The sequence below is a fragment of the Echiichthys vipera genome (assembly GCF_963691815.1).
Source record: "Echiichthys vipera genome assembly, chromosome: 11".
In the NCBI taxonomy this organism is placed as follows: domain Eukaryota; kingdom Metazoa; phylum Chordata; class Actinopteri; order Perciformes; family Trachinidae; genus Echiichthys; species Echiichthys vipera.
Window position 1 is genome coordinate 2,347,001 of NC_139836.1, and position 22,446 is coordinate 2,369,446.

The 22,446-nt window shown below is 46.4% G+C and overlaps 1 protein-coding gene across 1 annotated transcript in view; it reads right to left on the minus strand.

The window, feature by feature from the left end:
• Window positions 1-22,446, minus strand: part of LOC310953914 (attractin-like protein 1) — a gene marked incomplete at its 5' end in the record, with an annotated part of 258,550 nt that overhangs the window by 16,401 nt on the left and 219,703 nt on the right. Inside the window, one exon of the mRNA XM_083923179.1 lies at window positions 9,747-9,861. Within this exon, the coding sequence (XP_083779305.1) occupies window positions 9,747-9,861 (115 nt within the window). The remainder of the gene's footprint in view (window positions 1-9,746; window positions 9,862-22,446) is intronic.

Consider the following 22,446-nt stretch of genomic DNA (forward strand, 5'->3'; position numbering starts at 1 on the left):
GGTTAGGCATTAAAAGGACTCGGTAAGGATTAGAAAAAAGGTCGTGGATGGGTTTAGTACGTCCTGGACATGAACAACGGGAAACGAACCCTGCTTGCCTGCGTGGAAGTCCTGTGTTTTGTTTGAATAAAATGCACGAGAGCAGCTCCACCAGCACGACTGTGGCTGATACAGACAGAGATTGGGTTTGAAAATAATGTTATGCTACAACTGGTGAGCTGAAACGTCATAAATTTGACTAAAAACAGTGCAACAATCGACTGTAACTGTCTCTACATGGAGGAGAGGGGTAGAAAAGAGAGGAGTGGCGAGGACGGAAGGATAAACGCAGAGCTGAGGGGAGAGAGGGTGGATTATATTTGCTTCCTACTTCTCAGTTGATTTAGCAGAAAAAACCAGGAGTGGATTTATCAAAGCACAACCATGAAGACTTATCATCTCGGCTTTCGCTGCAGCAATATGCAAATCTGGTTTTATGGGTGAGGGGGCGACGACATGAACTCTCACCACCCACCGCACTTACTCAACAACTCCTCCAATCACTTATCTCCGTCTCTGCCTCTCCAACTTTCCACCTGTTTTCACTCACGAGTATTTTTTAAGGACTGGAATCGAACCTCTCAGCCTTTTAATACTTCTTTTCTTGTCTCTCTCTATTTTTACCCCCAAAGACTTTCAACATCTTACAGTACCTGTGTTTTCTACCTCTTTCTTACCCCTCTCTCTCTCTCAGATTTGGCTCTATCTTTGGTGCTGAATAGGCAGATTAGCGCGAGAAAAGGCGGCTGTGAATACTGCTGCGCTCTGTCTATATTGACCCACTATTTAGAGAGCGAGCGAGCGAGAGAGCAGACGTGAAAACGAAGAGAGCGAACAGAGAGAGAGGGGAAGAAATGAAGCCCACTGTCTTTCTCTTTCTCTTCCTTCCTCAACAACTCCACTGCACCAAACTGAGACCATGTGCATGTGCCTGGTGAATCCATTACCCACTGATTGAGTCTCATTTTATTCGAAACATTAAAACAATGAAAGAGCTGCGGCCGTGGGAGGCACAGCATAAAGAGGTTAAAGTGACAGGAAACAGGCTGTGGAGATGGAAGAGTGGCGACTGGAGCCAAAAATAAGATTTTATTCCTCTTTCTTTCTCCCCTCCCTCCCTCTATTTCACCAGCGCTGGCTGTCAGTCTTTTTCTCCCGCTGTGTCCATCATGTCAGGCCACTGTGACTTTGAATCAGCCAAACAGTCACTCAGTGGTCAAGCTGTTCCTCTCCTGTGCGAGTCGCTCCCTCGAAGTCAAGCGCCATGTGAAAGTCGTCCTCTGCAATTTGGCTGACAACAGCTGTCAGACACCCCGACCAGCAGACAGGCTCCTCTCTTCACTGTCACTTTGTACCCTGAGGTTCCCGGTTGGGTATTTGGGCCAAGGACCGTTCAAAGATGATTATTATATCTGAGAATTCGATTTGGCTTTTAACACAATCTGTACGACGAGCGTGTTTCTGTCTCTCTAGATCAGAGTGGAGAAAAAGCCACACGAGAGCTTAGAGACCTCCGCTACTTCTGCAGCTCGTAATCTCATCACACAGAATAGAGAAAGGAGGAGAGGGGGGAGAGAGAGAGAGAGACGCTCCTTCTGCTTTTTCAATCCTTCAACCATTTCATTTGTATGTTTGATTCAAACTCAAGTCTTTCTGTCTTGACTCCATTTGATTATTTCCACCTGAGCGCTGACGTTACATGAGCAGATCGAAGTGGAGCGGAGGTGATGACAGTGAGTACCACTGCACTTGTCTTATGGTAAAGTTGGACTACGGACAACTATGGGACCTTGTAACCCCTAATCAGACGTCCTGGTCCAACATGGAGGGGGCTGTAGCCGGCAGTTAAATGTTTTTTTTACCCACATTGCTTTTTTCTTGCCAGTCTATTTCTACAACTGTAAAGCAGAAGCCATGTATCCGAGGAAAGGCACTGTCTTGCAGGATAGTGCAGTTGTTGATTTGACATGTGAAGCGTTGCTACAGGAGTGCAGAGGCAGGCTGGTACATGAGCTACAACAGAACAACCTGCACTTGAAAGTTGAATATTTTTACTTGGATACAGGGATATGGCAAAATGTCAGACAAGTGCAAAGCACTGCAAGCAGAGAGTGAATGCCAGGTGCACTGGTATCAATGTCCAGTGACACATGTTTCCCTCCTCATCCAAGAGCCTTCACCAGCTCCACTGTTTGAGGGGAATGAGATGAAAATAAGATATTATGTCGATGTCAAGATGCCCTTCTACCCAGCCACAGGACTTTCCGAGGTCTCTTCCAGGCCAGATGGGATATGCTGTACGTCCAGCATGTTGCGGGTCTCTGCAGTTGATAGTTGGGAACATAGATTAAATGGTAAATGGTGAGATTTTCAGGCTCCCGCTTCATCATGAGGGTCAACACACATTTCTGCTAGCATTTGACCAATCTGTCAGACCATCTTGGGCTCAATCTAACCATCACCAAACTCGCAAACTCGCCACTAGTCAAGTTGGTAGAACGCCTTAAAGACAAAAACCTACTGTTCTGTTGACTTCAGGTCCAAAACACCGGCTGTGTCATCATTTATCGTCCTATAGGACATGACGGACGCACTGCAAAGGGATGGAGGCTGAAATGCTTCAGTCCCATGAGTGACAGCAATTAAATCGCCGGTTTTCTGGATCTTGGATGTTGAGACGAAAGCTTCTTATGACGCAATGCAGCCGGTCAACACACAGCAACACAGACAAATCTCTCCACTGCTACCGACATATAGAAAACAATAGAATTAGTTTAATTGATGCCAGTTGTTGTCGATGTGATAAAGTATCCAGAATTTATGAGAATCTTCATGGAGGTGTTGCTGTCTCCTGTTTGGAGGTTGTGGCACTGGGAGTAAATCTCAGTGTGGTCCGAACTGATCACCAAAACATACAAAATGCCATTCACTTAGGTCAGGTTAGGTTATTTTTTCCATCTCACCGTCCTTCACGGCTTCCTTTAAACACTGTTGCAGGAAGCTACCGGCTAGTCAATCACTGCCAGCCGCCCGTCATTGAAGACAAGTCTTTTGCCGCACTTAATATTTCTCAACCTCCAGGGAAGACAGAGCTGGACGTGACTCATTCAATATGCAAGGTTTGCAAAATGAAAGTCAAGTACTTCAGCCACACTAGAAACGCCCACTGCGGAGCGTAGTCAAACTAGCTTCTCCGTAGTCAAACTAGCCAGCCCCATATTTGTAGTGCGCCCGTATTCTGTATTTACACTGCTCAGAATCGGGAATCATTAAGAATCAAAAATCGATTCTGAATCAAATTGTGACACCCAAGAATCTGAAACCAATCGAATCCTGAGACACCCAAAAGTTTCCCACCCCATACGAGGAACAAACACGACAGTGAGCAATATGGGTGAAGAAAGTGGCAGCTGAGAAACTGTATAATAAGAAAGTATAACTTGTGGGGCTGGTGCTGCAGTCTACCTCCTGTGAAACCAACATGGGTGTCTTCTCTTTTCCTCCCTCTTACATATGACGGGTCAGTTATTGGTAACACCTCAGGGGAGCAGGGCGATGGAGGACATGGAGAAAACAAAGAGATGAAAGTGCAGGGGGAAGAAGAGCTAAAATAGACTCGCTCATCGAGGATTCCTCTTGAAGTGTCTCCCACTGAGAGGGGGCGGAGCTAGCCCGCAGTGGCTTCACGTTCGTACATGCTAACATCAATGGAGGACTGCTGTCTGACCCTATGCAGAACGCTCTCTGGGGAGCAGGGGTGGGAGGATGGAGGAGGAGAGGAGCCAGAGTCTGGGGATGCATGATGGGTGGGCGATTTCTTTTCCTTTTATTGGCTCTTTGGTGTCTTTGAAGTTGTATCATGTGTGGTTACACGTATGCATGCACGGCATTGCTTGCGCTCGTATCTGTGATCAAGGCCGACTCTCTGGTCATTCCACAAATGCACAAGAAGACACAACCATTGAGTAAAGGCTTCGATCGACAGCCATTTCATTGATTTGATGAGAAAAACAAGAGGAGCCAGGATGCCCCCCAGAGAGCAGCCTGACTAGAACTGACAGGCCTCTTATTGGCCCTAATTTCCTGAAAATGAGTCAGCTGTGATGATGATGAGCTAATATCAGGAAGTATGATGGTGGTGAATAGAGAAACAACCAGTGCTTTCTCTCTGATGCTCGGACGCCGTCTTTAAGCTATTTAAATGTCCTTAACCTGGATTTATCTGCAGTTTTGTCATCTGAAAATGCAGCGCTGGACTTCTGCCAACGGCCTACTATCATAATGTGACAACACAGACAAAACACAGCTCCCAGAGTCTGCTTCACTTCATGATTGATGTTTTGGCAGAACCACTTGGGTTCAGCCAGTTTGTGTCTTAAAGACAGTATGGTGCAAAGATCGAATCCTTTTGAACGACTTGAGACAATCTTATTTCTGTTACTTCTTACATCTTTCTGCCCATCTATTGGTGTCATTCACGTTAAAACGTCAAGTCTCAAATCAACAAATACAGAGCCTGACAGCCCCTCAGTTCTTTGCACCAATCACATCTCTCAGTTTACCCAGAGTCAACAGCTTCAGAGCAACCACAACCACAAACATCGGTGCGCACATTTAAACTGAAATGAACTCTGACGAATCAGGTCAACTTGTTCTCATGAACGGGTTCGATGATATCTTACGGAAAACAAAATATGACGTTCTATTTAACGCTGCGAAACCAGAAGACCAGAACTGGACCGTGATGGTTGACTTTAGGTATCCAAACGACTTGGTTAGGATTAGACATACTGGACTGGTTTGTCTTAGTACTTCCACGACATGAACATCGGTCCCCTGAGTCAAAGTCCTTTGCTTTGAGACCCATCCTCCACCCCGAGCCTCCTCCCAAGTTGGAGTTTGGCGTTGCCCTTTAACTTGTCCGTGTCAGACAAGTTCTCACTTACTGGTAAATCCTCAGTTTGGGGTTCAGGGTCGTGCCCAAGGACACTCCGAGATGCAGACCAGAGAAGTCGGGGATCAAACCGCCAATCTCTCGACTGAATGAACGACCCGCTCTATCTTTGAGCCACAGTTGCCCGGACACTGAGCTGCTCCATTCACACAGACCGTGTCAGGGTGAAGTCCATTTAACGACACATGCTCCAGGTAATGACTCAATCATTTCATATTCACAGTGAATAAGCTCCAGTGTCTCCTAATGCATTACATCTCCTGGGAATTTCTTGTTTATCATCATATTTACGTCTGGGTGGAGCGAACTTTCCCTTTCTGTCTCTTACGCCCTCGTTCTCACACACAGTGACACCTTCTCCTCCTCTGTATTAGACTACACTGATATGCTTTAAAGGCTTCAACATAAAGCTCCTTCGGGCTGGAGAAAAAACACTTTCTTGCAAAGTGCTCCATTTTCCGTCTGCTCTGCTCGTTTCCTTCTGTCAGGTACTCACCGTGTTGAAGTCTTTGCTTCCTGCCTGGAGGAACAGAGGCTTCTCACACCTGCTCCAGTTACATACAGGCCATTTTCTAAAGGCCAAAACTACCATCAGACAAACTGACAGCAAGGCCCCCGCAAAAAAGCTGCAGGGGGGAAGAAAAATAAAAAGAGAGAAAGGTCTGGGAGACCAAGGTGGAAGATGAGCTTGCGGGAGAGAAGATTGGCCTCATGCTGACAGTGCATAATGCTCCAGGCCTCGGTCAGGTCTGTGAGGAAGTGCTGCTGTCTTTCCAGTGATTTCTACAGCGGCGTGGTGGTCGGCTGGAGCGACTGGGGGATATCACATGTCATCCGTCTATAACTGCAACATGAGCTGAGACCGTGGAAAGGCAGGATGTCTCATTTAGAAGAACAATTGATCCAACAGTAAGCGTTGGATGGGAACCAGGCAGGTCTAACCACATCGGACCTTCTTTCAGAGGTGCCATGTGTCAAGAGTTGATCTGAATAATTCATCAGATCACTGCGAGAGACATGCTGATGCTAAGGGAACGAACAAACTGGTATCACAATATAAAAACATTTTGATTTAGACCATACGCTGGAAATTGTTGGTCTGTAAAATGTCTGTCACGCTCTTCTGTTCTGCAGTGATAAAGTGCAGTTCAAGAGTTCTGCTGAATTTCCTACGAATCTGCCTTCCAGCAGTGAAACAATACAATCACGAATGAAAACAGAGAGGAGCTGACGCTGTTTTTAACTTCACACTGATTTAGTTTAGTTTAAAAACCACAAAGCTGTTCCAGTAACAAAGATATAAAACAAAGAAACGCCTTTGAAACACCAGAACTGTCAGAGTCTGGGGACAAGGACACGCGAGACAAATGATGGTATATTACTGTTGGTCAAACTGACCCTATTAAGACAGGGGAGGCCGCAATCACAGTCTTTAGATTATTAATGAGTGAGTTCCTTATTGGACTATGGAAGGAAACTCAAAGCTGTCGTCCTACTTTCTATTTAAAATAGAGGGATGAGCATGTTCACATAGAACTGGGGTACATCCAGGTAACTACTACATGTCCTCACCAGACACACAGTAAACAGGAAGACACACAAGGCAACAACGCAGAACTCACGTCACCATAGATCCACCATCGTGTTTTCGACAAATTCTTACAGTTATGAAACTGTGACGTTCCTGACATCCCAAGTTAAAGTTAAAATACAGTGTAAAAATCATCCCAGGGTCTTTTTTGGCAACTACACTCATCAAATAAGCTGTTGAGACAATTTTTTCATGTATAAACTATTAATGGTGAAAACCTGTGTCACATAGAGCGCACTCACACTGTCCATCCGTACCGTGTCCAACGGCTAAACTCTAGTTCGTTTGATGAGTGTAAGTGGTCCATGGCCCGTTTGGGAGAGGTGGGCTTTTGTGAAGCACGCTTGTACATGTACGTGTACGAGCACGAGGCCTACGGTGGTTCTGAGGTCATTTCCTGTGCGCCTGTTGGGACGTAGAAAAAAGAAGGAGGGACCATGCGCGGACATTTCAAACAATGGCGGTGAAAGGTTCACGTTGGTGTGATGCGGAGGTGGAGTGTTTACTGCAGATTTGGTCGATGAAAAGATTCAAAAACAGTCGACAAGACGCACAAAAACTCCGAGGTCTACGGAAAGATCTGGAAACAAAGCCACGCATCGCCATGACGTCATCAATGCGTGTGACGTGTTACGGCGTGATGACGTATAGGCAGCAAGAAGCATTCTCCGAGGCCCAGGTAGTGTGAGTACAAACGGGCCTGGAGGGGGGGACAAGGACCCTAAAGCACGGGGCACGGGACCGACGCACAGTGGGAGGGCGCCCTAACAGTCAGGCTCCTTCCTTTGGGATTGACTTGTGTGATTGTGTGGTCTGTGTCTCCACAGACACAGATATTTGAATACTCAGCAAAAAGACTTTCATTCGTGGGTCACGTGATCAATCACCATTTTTAAAACTCACTCTGTGATAGATATGAACCTAAAAGGCAATTAAATCGATGGGAATCTTACGGAGTACAACGTGAATAATATCTACAGAACATTAGGATAAGGAAATAACCCCCTGAGACTCTGGGCTCATATCAGGGACCAGAACCCTGTTTTGGACGGCGTTGACTGAAGACGTGTCTTCAACCTCCGGGCTGTGAAACAACGTTCTACACTTCTGAGCAGACGCTGTAACGAGGACAGCAGCAGGAAACATCAAGTCATCTTTGACGATGCCTCGGATCTTTGAGTGTGTTTCATCTGCCAGAGCCCGTTTTTTACACGTGAGCTGATGGGGACGCCGCCGCGGGGCACGCAAGAAGCACCACCCGCTACATCTGCTCTACTTGTAAAAGAAATCCCAAACGCTGCGGCTGCTTTTTTGTGAGCCTGCGATGACAAAGATGTGGGGTTTCAGACAGCTGACAGTTTACAACAACAACCACCACCGTGAAATGAAAATGGAGACATCACCAGTGGGAGAGTTGATGTCTGTTAACGCTTCATCGTAAAAAGGAACATTCACAGTCAGACAGTTGGACGTAAATACTGTGTGCTGGTATTGGCAGCTGCAGCCGGTGATGATGCACCTGCCTTTCCTAAATGATCAGCACAAAGCAGCATAAAATAAAAAGCATCATGTTGTGCACTGGACAACTCATGCAGAGCATACAAAAAACTGCCATAGGCAAACTTCAAATCAGAAAGAAATCCTCCTCCAAAGAAGTGTTTATTCATTCATTCATCATTAACCACTTGTCCCTTTCGGGGTCGCGGGGGGCTGGAGCCGATCCCAGCTGACAACAGGGTACACCAGTCTATCACAGGACACATAGAGACACCCAAAGACAGACAACCATTCACACCTACGGGTGATTTAGAGTCATCAATGAACCGAACACCTGCACGTCTTTGGACTGTGGGAGGAAACCGGAGAACCCGGAGAAAACCCACGCAGACACGGGGAGAACATGCAAACTCCACACAGAAGGGCCCCAGTCGGGATGCAAACCTGGAACCTTCTCGCTGTGAGGCGACAGTGCTAACCATTACACCACCATCTAGCCAAAGAAATAGTTCAAGGAAAATATGACAACGATTACGTTCAAAACTATTGTGATAAAAACCAGATGTGTAGCAGCAGGCACACAGAAGCTGCAGGAGGCTGGAGGCCTAAGTGCTTAATTTCTCTTAGAATGAACTTTGCATTGGATGCAACAACCAAACTTAAACCTAGTTTGACTCTTAGCTCAGTCTTAGTGCTGCACCTTCACATGAATGCCAATGAGACCGCTGCGAAACACGGTCAACAATCTCCGGATGTCTCGCTCATCAACATCGTTTGCAACAACGTTTTAATGGAGGATCAGAGAAAAAGGAAAAAGGACTTTCCACGGACATCGATAAACAACAATGAATACTGTACAGGAGGGGTGTGTGTGTGTGTGTGTGTGTGTGTGTGTGTGTTTGATTGATATAAAAGCTTAAAACTCATGGATGGACAGTGTGTCATTAACCGAGGTTAAGTTATTAACGAGTAATGACCTCATCAGCGTCTGAACAGACAGATTTACAGGTGAGTTTATCTCCTGCTGCTGCAGCTCACCAGCCAATGATCGAGCTAACCACTTTGATAACTAACACACTCACATCAGCAGTTCACTTTTTACCTGCGAATGATCGTTTGAACTTTCAACAAGCTGAGGTTCATGCTCATGTTTGTAATTCGCTCCTGTAGACAAAGATGAGACTCTGTGACTCTTGTGTAACATTATTCACGTCTGCTCCCAACGAGGTGCAAGACTTACACCCAGTCTTAGTGACAAGAAGGCTTAAATCTGGATGGCACAAGTTATTTTAAAGGGACATTTGACCCATTTTAATCCAAGTGTGGGTCAGGGCAGTGTGGGCCATGTGTTCAGAACCTACAGAGACGGGCCAAACACTGCTCCTGGAACAAAACGCCGACACCGCCGTGACCCAAACCTGGATTTAAATGGGTTAAATATGTCTTTGAGAGCAGACCTGAGCCCTGTTGGTGCAGCCGGCTCCTGGTATTTGAAGCCCATACATGAAACTGCCATGACTGTGTAACTTTAGGAAGTCATCATTCATTTAAACACAAACAAAACTTTGAATGATTATTTGGGACAGATGAACAAATATCCAACCAAACCACAATGATCCGGTTGATCGGCCTGTGTGTGTCAGCGTGTGTTTGTGTGAGTCATACCAGACTGTCCGGGTGGAGGGGTTCCAGACGGGACTCTGGGCAGATACAGCAGCACCGTCAGAACACCTGCTCTGCTCCCCCAACACGGCTCCATGGCAATAGGCTTCGGCACCGCCTGCACACACAAAACACACACACACACACGAGTGCATGATGAGTACACACTGGACAGAAAATGGGCAAAAAGATAAAAAAACAGGAAGAGGAATTTGCAGCCAAACTACGACGACACCACACAAAGGAAACCGATAAGCCAGTTTATGAGCAACAGCATGATGCTATACATTCATTTACCCATAACAGATGAGCATGTGTGTGCACGTGAAGGTGCACGGTGTTCCTATAAAGCTAACGGAGCAGCGAGCCGTTCTATCAGACACTCAGAGCTCACGCTGCACTCTCCAGAGCCCTGCGGCCGTCTCCCCAGCGATCAGAGCTCCCAGCTGGGGGGAGCAGACTGACGGGCAGCCTGTGGAGCTCCGTGTGCTGGGTAGCTAATGTGGACAGGTAGGAGAGCCGTCTGTTCTCGACACACTGCTTCTTATATCCATCGATGCATGGCTTCATAAATGAGTCGTCAACTACTGAATGAATCACCAACGATTCTGATAATCGATGAATCCGTTTGAGTCAAAGTTCTCTGATTCATGTGAATATTTCCTGGTTTCCTTCCTCCTCTGTGACAGTAAACTGAAGATCTTTGAGGACTGTGGCTTTGTGGAGGAGTGGGTCGTCCTCCATTTGAGAGATCGGTGGTTTAATCCCCACCTCCCCCGGTCCACATGTCGGAGTGTCCTTGGGCAAGACACTGAACCCTGAATTGCTCCGCGTGCTGTGCATGGGTGTGTGAATGTGGTGTGAATGGTTACATTAGATGGTCTGTAGATGTCCACTGCCATCAGTGTGAACGTCTGTGTGAACGGGTGAATGTGACAAACACTGTGAAAGCACGTTGAGTAGTCAGAAGACTAGAGAGGCGCTATAGAAGTCCGTTTACCATTTAACTGTTAGTTGCAGCTCCATTCATCGATATAGCACCCAAAGAGCCAAACAGTAAACAAGTCTTTACACTTTCTTATTGTTTGTAAAGTAGAGACACAAAAGTCAACCATACAGGCTTTTTTGCAGATTTACTAAACAAAAAAGAACTGTTAAGATGTATTTTCACTGGGTTTCAATGTTTCTAAAAGTTCCTTTCTTGCAAAAAGACAAACAGCTTTATAATATAAAGTAAATTAACATGAAAAAACAACAGAACTGTTGGTACAGAAGGACTGAATATTTGCACAATGCTAAAAACAGCCCTCCCTGTACTGTGCTGTAGCATGTCATCCTGCACCGAGCCTTTGGGACCGATGTACTGTATATACTGTATATACTGTGTATACTGTGTCCTGCTGTGTGTGTAATGATGTTTAAGGGCTCAGATAGAGTTTCCTCACAATGAATACACAACAAGAGGAAGAGTCACGGAGCCATCGATCAGGTTTGACCCTCCTGCCACTCCGTACCGCAGAGGTCACAGAGATAGACCCTGTTCATTACTGTGGTCTGTGAGACTGAGACACACACACGTGCACGCGCGCACACACACACACACACACACCATAATGTGTGCCATAGGAGCAGTGAACACCACGTCCCGTTGATGTGTTTTTACTGTTGTTGCTGCTGCTGTCCTGCTCTTTGCCCTGAGGATGTTTGTGTGTAAGTGTTGCTGCTCGTTGCTTTTATGAGACCAAAGACACATTTCCACATTGTGGACGATCAATGAAACCAAACCAAACTGAACTGAACTGTCTTAACAGTTAGAACATGAACAAACATTGTTTTTAGATATTTGTTTTCTTCCTTCAAGCATCAGTTTTTACAAATCTGGAACAAACTTCCAGGAAACTGCAGATCTGCTGCAACTCTCACTTCTTTAAATCCAGACTGGAGACTTTTCAGTGAACTGCACGGTGACTTCTGTAACTGTAGCCATCTTTGATGCTTTAAAAATGACCTTTTATGTGTTTGAAACCTTTCATATGTTTTAAAAATAACCTTTTTATGTGTTTGAAACCTTTTATATGTTTTAAAAATGACCTTTTATGTGTTTGAAACCTTTCATATGTTTTAAAAATGACATTTTTAAGTGTTTTAAATGTATATGTGTATTTTTTCTCCCGATGCTTTTAATGTTTTATGTGAAGCACTTTGAATTTCTTTGTTGTTGAATTGTGCTTAAATAAACTTTCCTTCTGTTTTTATTTCTTTTTATTGAGTAAATAGTAAAAACAGTGTCTGTAAAGTCAACGTGAGAAACAAAAGGTTAACAATTAAAGGTTTAAAACAACAAATATGTCGTTACGACGGCTGACCTTCAATACTCAAAAATCCTCTCAACTCAACTTTCTGAATCATAAAGGTTGAGTATATATATATATATGTGTGTGTGTGTGTGTGTGTGTGTGTGTGTATATGTATATATTTATATATATGTGTGTGTACATATATTTATATATATTGCAGTATGATAAGCAGCCAGCAGGTGTGTATACAGAGTAATTAGAAGCACCATCAACACAGTTTTTATCAACTACACACAACATCAGCACTTGGACCACACACACACACACACTCTCTCTCTCTCTCTCACACACACACACACACACACACACAGACACTCTCACACACACACACACACACACACACACAGCCCTCCGGTGCTAATAGGTTTAAGTGCTGGAGCGTACAGTATAATTAGAGAGGAGAGACTCTCCTGTTTGTTTAGTGTTTTCACAGTTGTCAGGAAATGATGAATTCCCCACTAACTAAAAACACGGTAACTAGAAGGGCCTATTAGCAGCCACACACACACACACACACACACACACACACACACACACACACACACACCCCTCTCTCCTGATTGAGATAATACACAGACAACGAGTCGCTCTGTTCTGAGTGTTCAAGAATAAAATGCTGAAGAAAGAAAGGATGCAAAATGAATAACAGGTGTTTGATGATCTGACATCACGAGCATGTTTCCTTATTATTGTTACGCTTCTCATTTATGGAGACGACTGTCAGCATGGTTTCAACAGCAACGGCACTTTGTTTGTGTGTGTGTGTGTGTGTGTGTGTGTGTGTGTGTGTGTGTGTGGTTATAATCCACTAGTTCCTTTGATCTAAAGTGCACACAAACCTCAATAAAATGAGCTCTCTCTCTCTCTCACACACACACACACACACACACACACACACACACACACACACACACACACACACACACACACACACACACACACACACACACACACACACACACACACACACACACACACACACACACACACACACACACACACACACACACACACGTTTACGAGACACTGTTTCCTGTAGGAAATGACCAGCTAGTGTGTTAAAGGCCATTAAAAACGCACACTTAAGTAAACAGTGAAGATTCCTGCGGAGCGACGAGTCAAGACAGAGTCACGTGAGCGCACGTCTGGAAGTATCTGGTGTGAGTAGTAGAGCAGCAGGGGGACGGTCCAGCACACGTGCACTCTGGGATGAGGGGGAGAAATGCTCTGGATTGTTTGCATTTCTTTAATGCGATCCCAGATGTCACGGGCGGCGCTAAAGCTCAAAAGTGTCAGGGGGGGCCTGGAAACCCCACAGGGAGGATGTAAAGACGTTTGTCGACTGTGTGGTGAGGTTGTGGAGGACCACACTGGATTTGTTGGCTGTATGTTGCTCATACACAAACTTACTAAAGCGTTAAAACAGAAGCTGGTGTGAAGCAGAACAGGTCAGTACACTGCTCAGGTCCACGTCGTTGCTGCATGGTGCTGCCAGTGCATCGACATCAGGGAGGAGCGTCCGAGTTGTTTTAGTGCCGCAACTGCAAACTGAGGGCGCGCTCCCACTGTGCCTCCGTCCCGTGCCCCGTGCTTTAGGGTCCTTGTCCCCCCCCTCCAGGCCCGTTTGTACTCTCACTACCTGGGCCTCGGAGAATGCTTCTTGCTGCCTATACGTCATCACGCCGTAACACGTCACACGCATTGATGACGTCATGGCGATGCGTGGCTTTGTTTCCAGATCTTTCCGTAGACCTCGGAGTTTTTGTGCGTCTTGTCGACTGTTTTTGAATCTTTTCATCGACCAAATCTGCAGTAAACACTCCACCTCCGCATCACACCAACGTGAACCTTTCACCGCCATTGTTTGAAATGTCCGCGCATGGTCCCTCCTTCTTTTTTACTACGTCCCAACAGGCACACAGAAATTACGTCAGAACCGCCGTAGGTCTCATGCTCGTACACGTGCGCACGCTCGTGCTCGTACATGTGCAAACGTGCTCTACAAAAGACCACCTCTCCCAAACAAGCCTTGGACCACTTACACTGGTCAAACGAACTAGAGTTTAGCCGTTGGGCATGGTACGGATGGACAGTGTGAGTGCGCTCTATGTGACTCTCCGGGATTTCACCATTAATAGTTTATTTTATGAGTGTATTTGCCAAAAAACACTCTGGGATGATGTTTACGCTGTATTTTAACAATTTGGGATATCAGGAACGTCACAGTTTCAGAACTGTAAGAATTGTCGACATCAACATCGACATCGACAATACGACATCTATGGTGTCCTGAGTTCTGCGTTGTTGCCTTGTGTGTCTTCCTGTTTACTGTCAGTCTGCTGGGGACATGTGGTAGTTACCTGGATGTCACCCCAGTTCTATGAGAACATGCTCATCCCTCTATTTTAAATAGAAAGTAGGACGACAGCTTTGAGTTTCCTTCCATAGTGTCCAATAAGGAACTCACTCATTAATAATCTAAAGACTGTGATTGCGGCCTCCCCTGTCTTAATAGGGTCAGTTTGACCAACAGTAATATATTATTCATTTGTCTCGCGTGTCCATGTCCCCAGACTCTGGCAGTTCTGGTGTTCTGCAGTAAACACTCCACCTCCGCATCACACCAACGTGAACCTTTCACCGCCATTGTTTTAAATGTCCACGCATGGTCCCTCCTTCTTTTTTCTATGTCCCAACAGGCGCACAGGAAATGACCTCAGAGCCGCCGTAGGCCTCGTGCTCGTACACACACGAATGCTTGATTACCCGCTGCTTAGCAAAAATGACAAATCTAACAGCAGAGAAGTTTGTGTGTGTGTGTGTGTGCGTGTGTGTGTGCGTGTGTGTGTGTGCGTTCCTGAATCTCCATATGTTGTGTTTGTGCCAATGTATGTGGGTGTGTGTGTGTGCGTGCGTGTGAGTGTGTGTCTGCGTGTGCGTGCGTGTGTGTGTGTATGCGTGTCTGTGTGTGTGTGTGTGTGTGTGTGTGTGTGTGTGTGTGTGTGTGTCTGTGTGTGTGTGTGTGTGTATGTGTGTGTATGTGTGTGTGTGTGTGTGTGTGTGTGTTTGATGAAGCAGAGCCAGGCTGATGTGACCACTGTAAGAGCTTTCTCTGGCTCTCACCCAACCTAATCACAGTAAGTGTGAGAGAGAGAGAGAGAGAGAGAGAGAGAGAGAGCAGAAGTGAAAACGAAGAGAGAGACGAGAGGAGAAGAAACGCGGTGAGCATCGAGGTGAGTCGGGTCAGGAGTGGGCGGAGTCCAGGTGGCGTTGGCAGGATCCTCCTGAGCTGTGTGTCCAGTATAAAAGCTTTCTCAGCTCTGACCTGACAGACACACTCTCCCTCATTTTATTTACATTTTAAATATCAAGTGCCACTTAAGCCCACACAACACTTTCTGCTGACTGTGCAATGTGGAAATTGGCTGCTTGGCAACGCTGAGTCATATCAGTCACTTCATTGTCCGATGAACGATTGGAAATAATCCAGAAGAGACTCTTGTTTTAAAACCAGCGAGGTTTGAAAGTGGTTTCAGTGTCGAGGAGACGCGGTGACTGGCACGGGCACGGCTCCACGAAAGGTGCATCTTTGGAAACGATGGTGTTACACGGGAAAATATGATGCAAGACTTTTAACGAGAGCTTCTGGTGTTGTTGACTTTGCTGAGCTCCAGTGTGGGTTTGCGTGTGCGTCTACAGAGACACACACCTTAAAGAGTCCAACCCTCTACATTTCATCTTCAGCCTCTTGTCCCTGACGGGGTCGCTAGGGGATGGAGCCGATACCAGCTGACATGGGGCGTGAGGCGGGGTCCACGCTGGACAGGACGCCAGTCTATCACAGGACACATAGAGACGAACAGAGACAGACAACCATTCACACCTACGGGTGATTTAGAGTCATCAATGAACCGAACACCTGCACGTCTTTGGACTGTGGGAGGAAACCGGAGAACCCGGAAAAAACCCACGCAGACACGGGGACAACATGCAAACTCCACACAGAAGGGCCCCAGCCGGGATTCAAACCAGGAACCCTCTCCCTGTGAGGCGCCGGTGCAAGGATTCGCAGTGCAGCACATGCAGCCACTCGGTCCATATTTGAGACACAGCTGTGTGAACACCGCGTGATGATTTACCCTCTTTAAGGAGTTTAACCGTCCTCTCCCTTGTCTCGATTCACATTTCTCCTGTTGGAGCCGTGATTCACGTCAGTCCACTCGGTGCAACAGCTCTCCGAGGCGTTTGGTGAAACGATGCAGCGCTTTCTCATCCACATGCCAAATGAGCTCTTTCACAGCCATTGGCCGGTGCACTGGCTGTTATTCACGGTAGTTTGAGTGACTTTTTCTAGTGGAAACAAAACTTCATAAAGCTTCATGAAGCTTTGTTTGGATGTCACTACTTTGTCCCCTTCTACATTCGCGAAGACCCGTCCACCTCTGCCTCTGCTCATACTCAATTCAATTCAATTCAGTTTTATTTATAGTGTCAAATCATAACCAAAGTGATCTCAGGACACTTTACGGAGTAGGTAAAGACCACACTCAATGACTTCTTTATGATTTACAGAGACCCAACAATTCCCCCGTAGAGTACGGTGGCGTTGAAAACCTTCACTATAACAGACAGGAACGACAGACAGACCCAGCTCTGTGGAGGACGCACATCTGTCTGCACCGGAGAGAGGAAGAGAAGGAGAGAGAGAGAGAGAAAAGACAGAGAGATGGACAGAGAGAGACACACTTCCAGTAATTGTTACCAACACTTTCTTTCAAAGCCAGAACCTTTCGAACGTCCTCCAAGACTCGTGATTCCATCGTTTTCACCGGGTTTGTAGTCAAACTCTCGATGTGTCACTGACTAATCACACTGTCAGTGGTGTGTACCCAGTGACCACCGCAGCTACGGTCACTGGAACGTAGCTGCAGCGTCGTAACACACTGTGCTCATCTGTGTGTGGAAGTAAAGTGTTATTTATCATCGTGTCGCCTCTTTGCACACACGGTCATGTTTGCGTCAACGCCGTTTCATCGAACAGAAGAAAAGCTTCGGCCACGGCGACGTGACGTCACGGACATCAAGAGGAGCTGGAAAGTTTGTCTTTCTTTTACATTAAACAATCAGAAAAAGGAGACTGAGGCAAGGTCACTTTATACCTCCGTTCAAGTCCCTTTCTTCTGTTTTCTTTTCATTTATCAAAAATAAGAAGAAGAGAAGAGAAGAAAGAAACTCTTCCAGGAGAATCGAGGTCACCGAACAAAGTCTCAGTCCACCTTCCTCCTCTCTGCTTCTTCCACATCTTTGATTTCTTATTCTCACTTCAGAGAAACAGCTGTGACAGCGCTCACATTTCTGTCTCCTGGATGAACAAAGTGGTCAATTTACAGGTTGGGGGGGGGGGGGGGGGGGTTGTGCTGCTAAAGGGGCATGATGGGTAAATCGTCTGAGGCCAGAGAAAATTGAGCCAGAGGTTGATCTCTCTCTGAACAGTCGTTTCCCCTCTGCTTTCATCTCCGACAGCTTTCCACCGAAACTGAATTTCTCTTCTGGCCGTGCCGCCACAAAATCACAGCTGTGCTAAAAAAGCAAATTCCTAAACCTGCCGTCCAAATAAGACAGTTATTTACTGGCTGACAGCGAGCGGGGCCTGAAAATACAATCTAGTGTGAGAGGCAGAAGAGTGGGGAAGAGATTGTTCTTTTAAATGAAGGCTGCAGCGATCTGACGCTGACGTGGGGCAGAGACTGACTCAAGCAGCTGAGCATCGGTGACGACGGGGATGATCTATTCAACTGAGTTCTCTGTTTATTTACTACATATATTATATTCTTTACACCTGCACCCCCACCGTCTCTCTAAATGCTCCTGGATGTGTTCAGTTAAGTCAAGTTTATCTAAAAACAAAACAAACACAGAAATTTTGATCTCTCAGAGTTTTGATGGTCTGTGAAATTTACAGTTAGGTCACAAATGTGAACAAATCCAACAAGTAACTGAAACATGACTCAAAGTACATCTTAAAGCCACAAAGCATCTTAGGGCGCACTCACACTGTCCAACGGTACAATGCCCACGCACGCTCCACTGTTTAGTTTGACACAAGTCTAGTTTGTTTGACCAGTGTGAGTACAGCGCGCACCGATCCCTGGCGCGTAGTAGCGCACAGTTGCCACTTGCGGCCCGGTTGAGAGAGGTAGGCTTTAGTAAAGCATGGATGCACACGTACGGGCACAAGCGTGTGCACGTGTATGAGCATGAGCATTGGCAGCGGTCCTGAGACTATTTATATTCGTCTGTTCCCCACAACAGACATTTAAAAAGAAGTGTCCAACGGTTCGTGGTGGTCTGGTGCGGAGGTGGAGTGTTAACTGCAGATTCTGTAAGATGAAAATATTTTTTTTTAATAAATCTCAGAGGGGTGATGACTTAGGGCGCCCTCCCACTGTGCCTCCGTCCCGGGCCCCGTGCTTTAGGGTCCTTGCCCCCCCCCTCCAGGCCCGTTTGTACTCACACTACCTGCGTCTCGGCGAATGCTTCTTGCTGCCTATACGTCATCACGCCGTAACACGTCACACGCATTGATGACGTCATGGCGATGCGTGGCTTTGTTTCCAGATCTTTCCGTAGACCTCGGAGTTTTTGTGCGTCTTGTCGACTGTTTTTGAATCTTTTCATCGACCAAATCTGCAGTAAACACTCCACCTCCGCATCACACCAACGTGAACCTTTCACCGCCATTGTTTGAAATGTCCGCGCATGGTCCCTCCTTCTTTTTTCTACGTCCCAACAGGCGCACAGGAAATTACCTCAGAACCGCCGTAGGCCTCGTGCTTGTACACGTGCGCACGCTCGTGCTCGTACACGTGCAAACATGCTTTACTAAAGCCCACTTCTCCCAAACGGGCCGTGGACAGTTGCACTCACACTGGTCAAAGGAACTAGACTTTAGCCGTGAAACGTGCTTGGGCACGGTACGGATGGACAGTGTGAGTGCGCCCTTATAAGCTAGAAGCAATCGAGCCGTGCAATTGGGCCTGGGATGCGTGGGAAGAGGGAGGTCGGACCACCACCCTAAAGCACGGGCTTGGGTCGAATGGACAGTGTGAGCGCGCCCTTAAAGACAAACACCATTTGAAGCTAAATGTTTCCTCTGGTGCTTTTAAATGCAGACTCACAGCAGAACACAGATCACAGCTGCAACACCTCTTATCACACGGGATCATTCATTATGATGGCAGGAGGTAAGAGGATCAATACACACAGAGAAATGCACAGTGACAGTGTGATGGAGTCACCTCCACCCTCTGCTCCCTGCAGATCTCTTCAGCTGTCCTTTACAATCTCCACTGTCAGGCCTCTCCGTCTCTCCGTCTCTCCCGTTACCTCCATCACTCTCACTCTCTATCTCCTCCCTCCTAATGGTCTTCTCTCCCTCTATCGCTCTTTCTATCCGTCTCATTTGCTCCATGTCTTTTTGTCTGCCGTGAACTCTCAACACACGTTTAGACGAGCACTTTTCAGACACACAGGTAACAAAATAAGGTTGAAATATGTTTGTGTAGACACACAAATGCTCTCTTTTTTACCCCAGACGTCTTTTGACCTGCAAAGTACTGAATCACTGCCCACTGGGATGCTCATATATACACAAACACAGTACCTTATCTACTGCTGCTGCTGCTAAGAGTTGAAAAGCTGTTGAAATGCTTTTAAAAATAAATAAAGAAAGCAGCTGGAACTTGGATATCAGGTGCATCTCTGTGGAAGGATGCTCCTCCTATCTGTGTTCCCATCAACAGAAGCCTCGGGCGCAATCTTCACACAGCCGGATCCGTGCTACGCTGATTATCTGGATGTTACATGTTTCATACAAAGAGACTGTGTACGGACTAAAGAGGCAACGAAATGTAGGTTGGGGTTAGGAATCAAACCGGAAACTAGCATCGAATCTGAACCTCGTGCTGTACAGAAGTGCTGTCCCTCTAATCTTCTCTTCACCGTTTGTCGTCTAAACTTAACCACCAACGTTTTTCATTCATTCATCTTCATCCTCTTGTCCCTGTCGGGGTCACAGGGGGCTGGAGCCGATCCCAGCTGACATCGGGCGTGAGGCGGGGTCCACCCTGGACAGGACGCCAGTCTATCACAGGACACATAGAGACGAACAGAGACAGACAACCATTCACACCTACGGGTGATTTAGAGTCATCAATGAACCGAACACCTGCACGTCTTTGGACTGTGGGAGGAAACCGGAGAACCCGGAGAAAACCCACGCAGACACGGGGACAACATGCAAACTCCACACAGAAGGGATTTGAACCAGGAACCCTCTCGCTGTGAGGCGACAGTGCTAACCACTGTCTGAAATGAACTAATCACAGACACCTACATCCATTTCACAGCCTTAAACAGAATATTTCGTAAGGTATCTTACTTATTGTTGATGGATCAGAAATGTGGAAAAAAGATTTTCTGACAACACTAAAAACAAATCCTGCTGCTTTATTGTTTTAAGCTGTAACCAAAGTCTCTTCCTCTGCTGCTGTCTAATGAAAGAGCTTCAAATAGAGTTTCTTCCCCTCATTTATTCATAAAACAGTATTTCAAAAATACTACCTTAAAAAGAAAATATGTATTGGGACGATTCCCCTCTTTTCATCCTGCAGGTGGCATTTCAGGTGTCTTAGAGGTGACACAAAGCACTCGACGCTGGAGCGAGGGGCACACACACACACACACACACTGTGTTGCTCTGTGACCCCTGAGGTGTGGAGAGTGCCCCCCTTGTCGTGCCCTCCTTAGAGGATTAGACCGGCCATGCATGTCGCCCCCGCGGGGCGGAAAATTGTCGCGTCCAATCCACCCTCTGCATCCAAAACCTCTTTTTCCATTTCCTCCTCTCTGTGTCTGTGTCTGTCGCTCTCCTCCCCGGGGAGTCTGCTGGATCCAGAGGAAATGTTCAGTGTGTGTGTGTGTGTGTGTGTGTGTGTGTGTGTGTGTAAGGAGTGCATTTGTCGTGCTTATCCATCTGACATTCCACTTTCAGTGCGACATGTTGTATATTTAACTTTTTTCCTCTTGTGCTGCTGAATGTGAGCAGATATTTGGACATAAATCTCTTTTTGCAACAACAACCAACACGTGTTTTACATGTTTACAGACTGTTCGTGATCACTGCCTCCTTCACAATTCAAAGTCACAGAGACTCTTCCTCTTCTCCAGGTTCCTCCCACAGTCCAAAGACGTGCAGGTGTTCGGTTCATTGATGGTAAATGGACTTGTACTTATAGTACTTCTATAGCGCCTTTCTAGTCATCTGACTACTCAAGGCGCTTCACAGTGTTTGTCACATTCACCCGTTCACACAGACATTCACACTGATGGCAGTGGACATCTACACACCATCTAATCTAATCTAACCATTCACACCACATTCACACACCCATGCGCAGCACGCGGAGCAATTCGGGGTTCAGTGTCTTGCCCAAGAACACTTCTACATGTGGACCGGGAGGAGATGGGGATCGAACCACCAATCTTTCGAACAGAGGACGACCCACTCTCCCACCAAGCCACAGCCGCCCTGATGATGACTCTAAATTACCCGTAGGTGTGAATGGTTGTCTGTCTCTGTTTGTCTCTATCTGTCCTGTGATAGACTGGCGTCCTGTCCAGGGTGGACCCCCGCCTCACGCCCGATGTCAGCTGGGATCGACTCCACCCCCCCGCGACCCCGACAGGGGTTAGTACATGAGCAGTATTAAGGTCTAACTTGGACAGGAGCTCCTTTGGTAGAATAAATAATTAGTGCATTATTTTCTTGAAATAAACATGAAACACATGTTTGTGTCAAATGAAACACTTTGGACCCATTAATAACATTTGAGTGGAGCCTGAAAGATGGATTCATGTTGTTAAACGGGACGTTAGAAGAAGCAATTAAGCTTCTTACACACGATGAGCCGTCGGAGTTTGTTTAGCTGCTGCGTTCATAGCACAAAAAAAGTGGATACACAAACTAAAGATCAGAGAGATGCAGAGAACTGAGTGCAGCAGAAGCACACTGTAGCTAGTTAGCAGTAGTTAGCATTGCCTCTCAAAGCAGAACACACATCTGGCAGCTTTAATTACTTATATTTCATGTGTGTTTAGTTTGCTTGTGTTCATGGTTATATTTAGGTAGGCATCGTCCAATCAAGTCAAATTCCTTGTAATGAAAATTGCCTGGGCAATAAACCCGATTCTGATTCTCATCATTCATCTTCATTCATCTTCAACCTCTTGTCCCTGTCGGGTCGCGGGGGTGCTGGAGCCGATCCCAGCTGACATGGGGCGTGAGG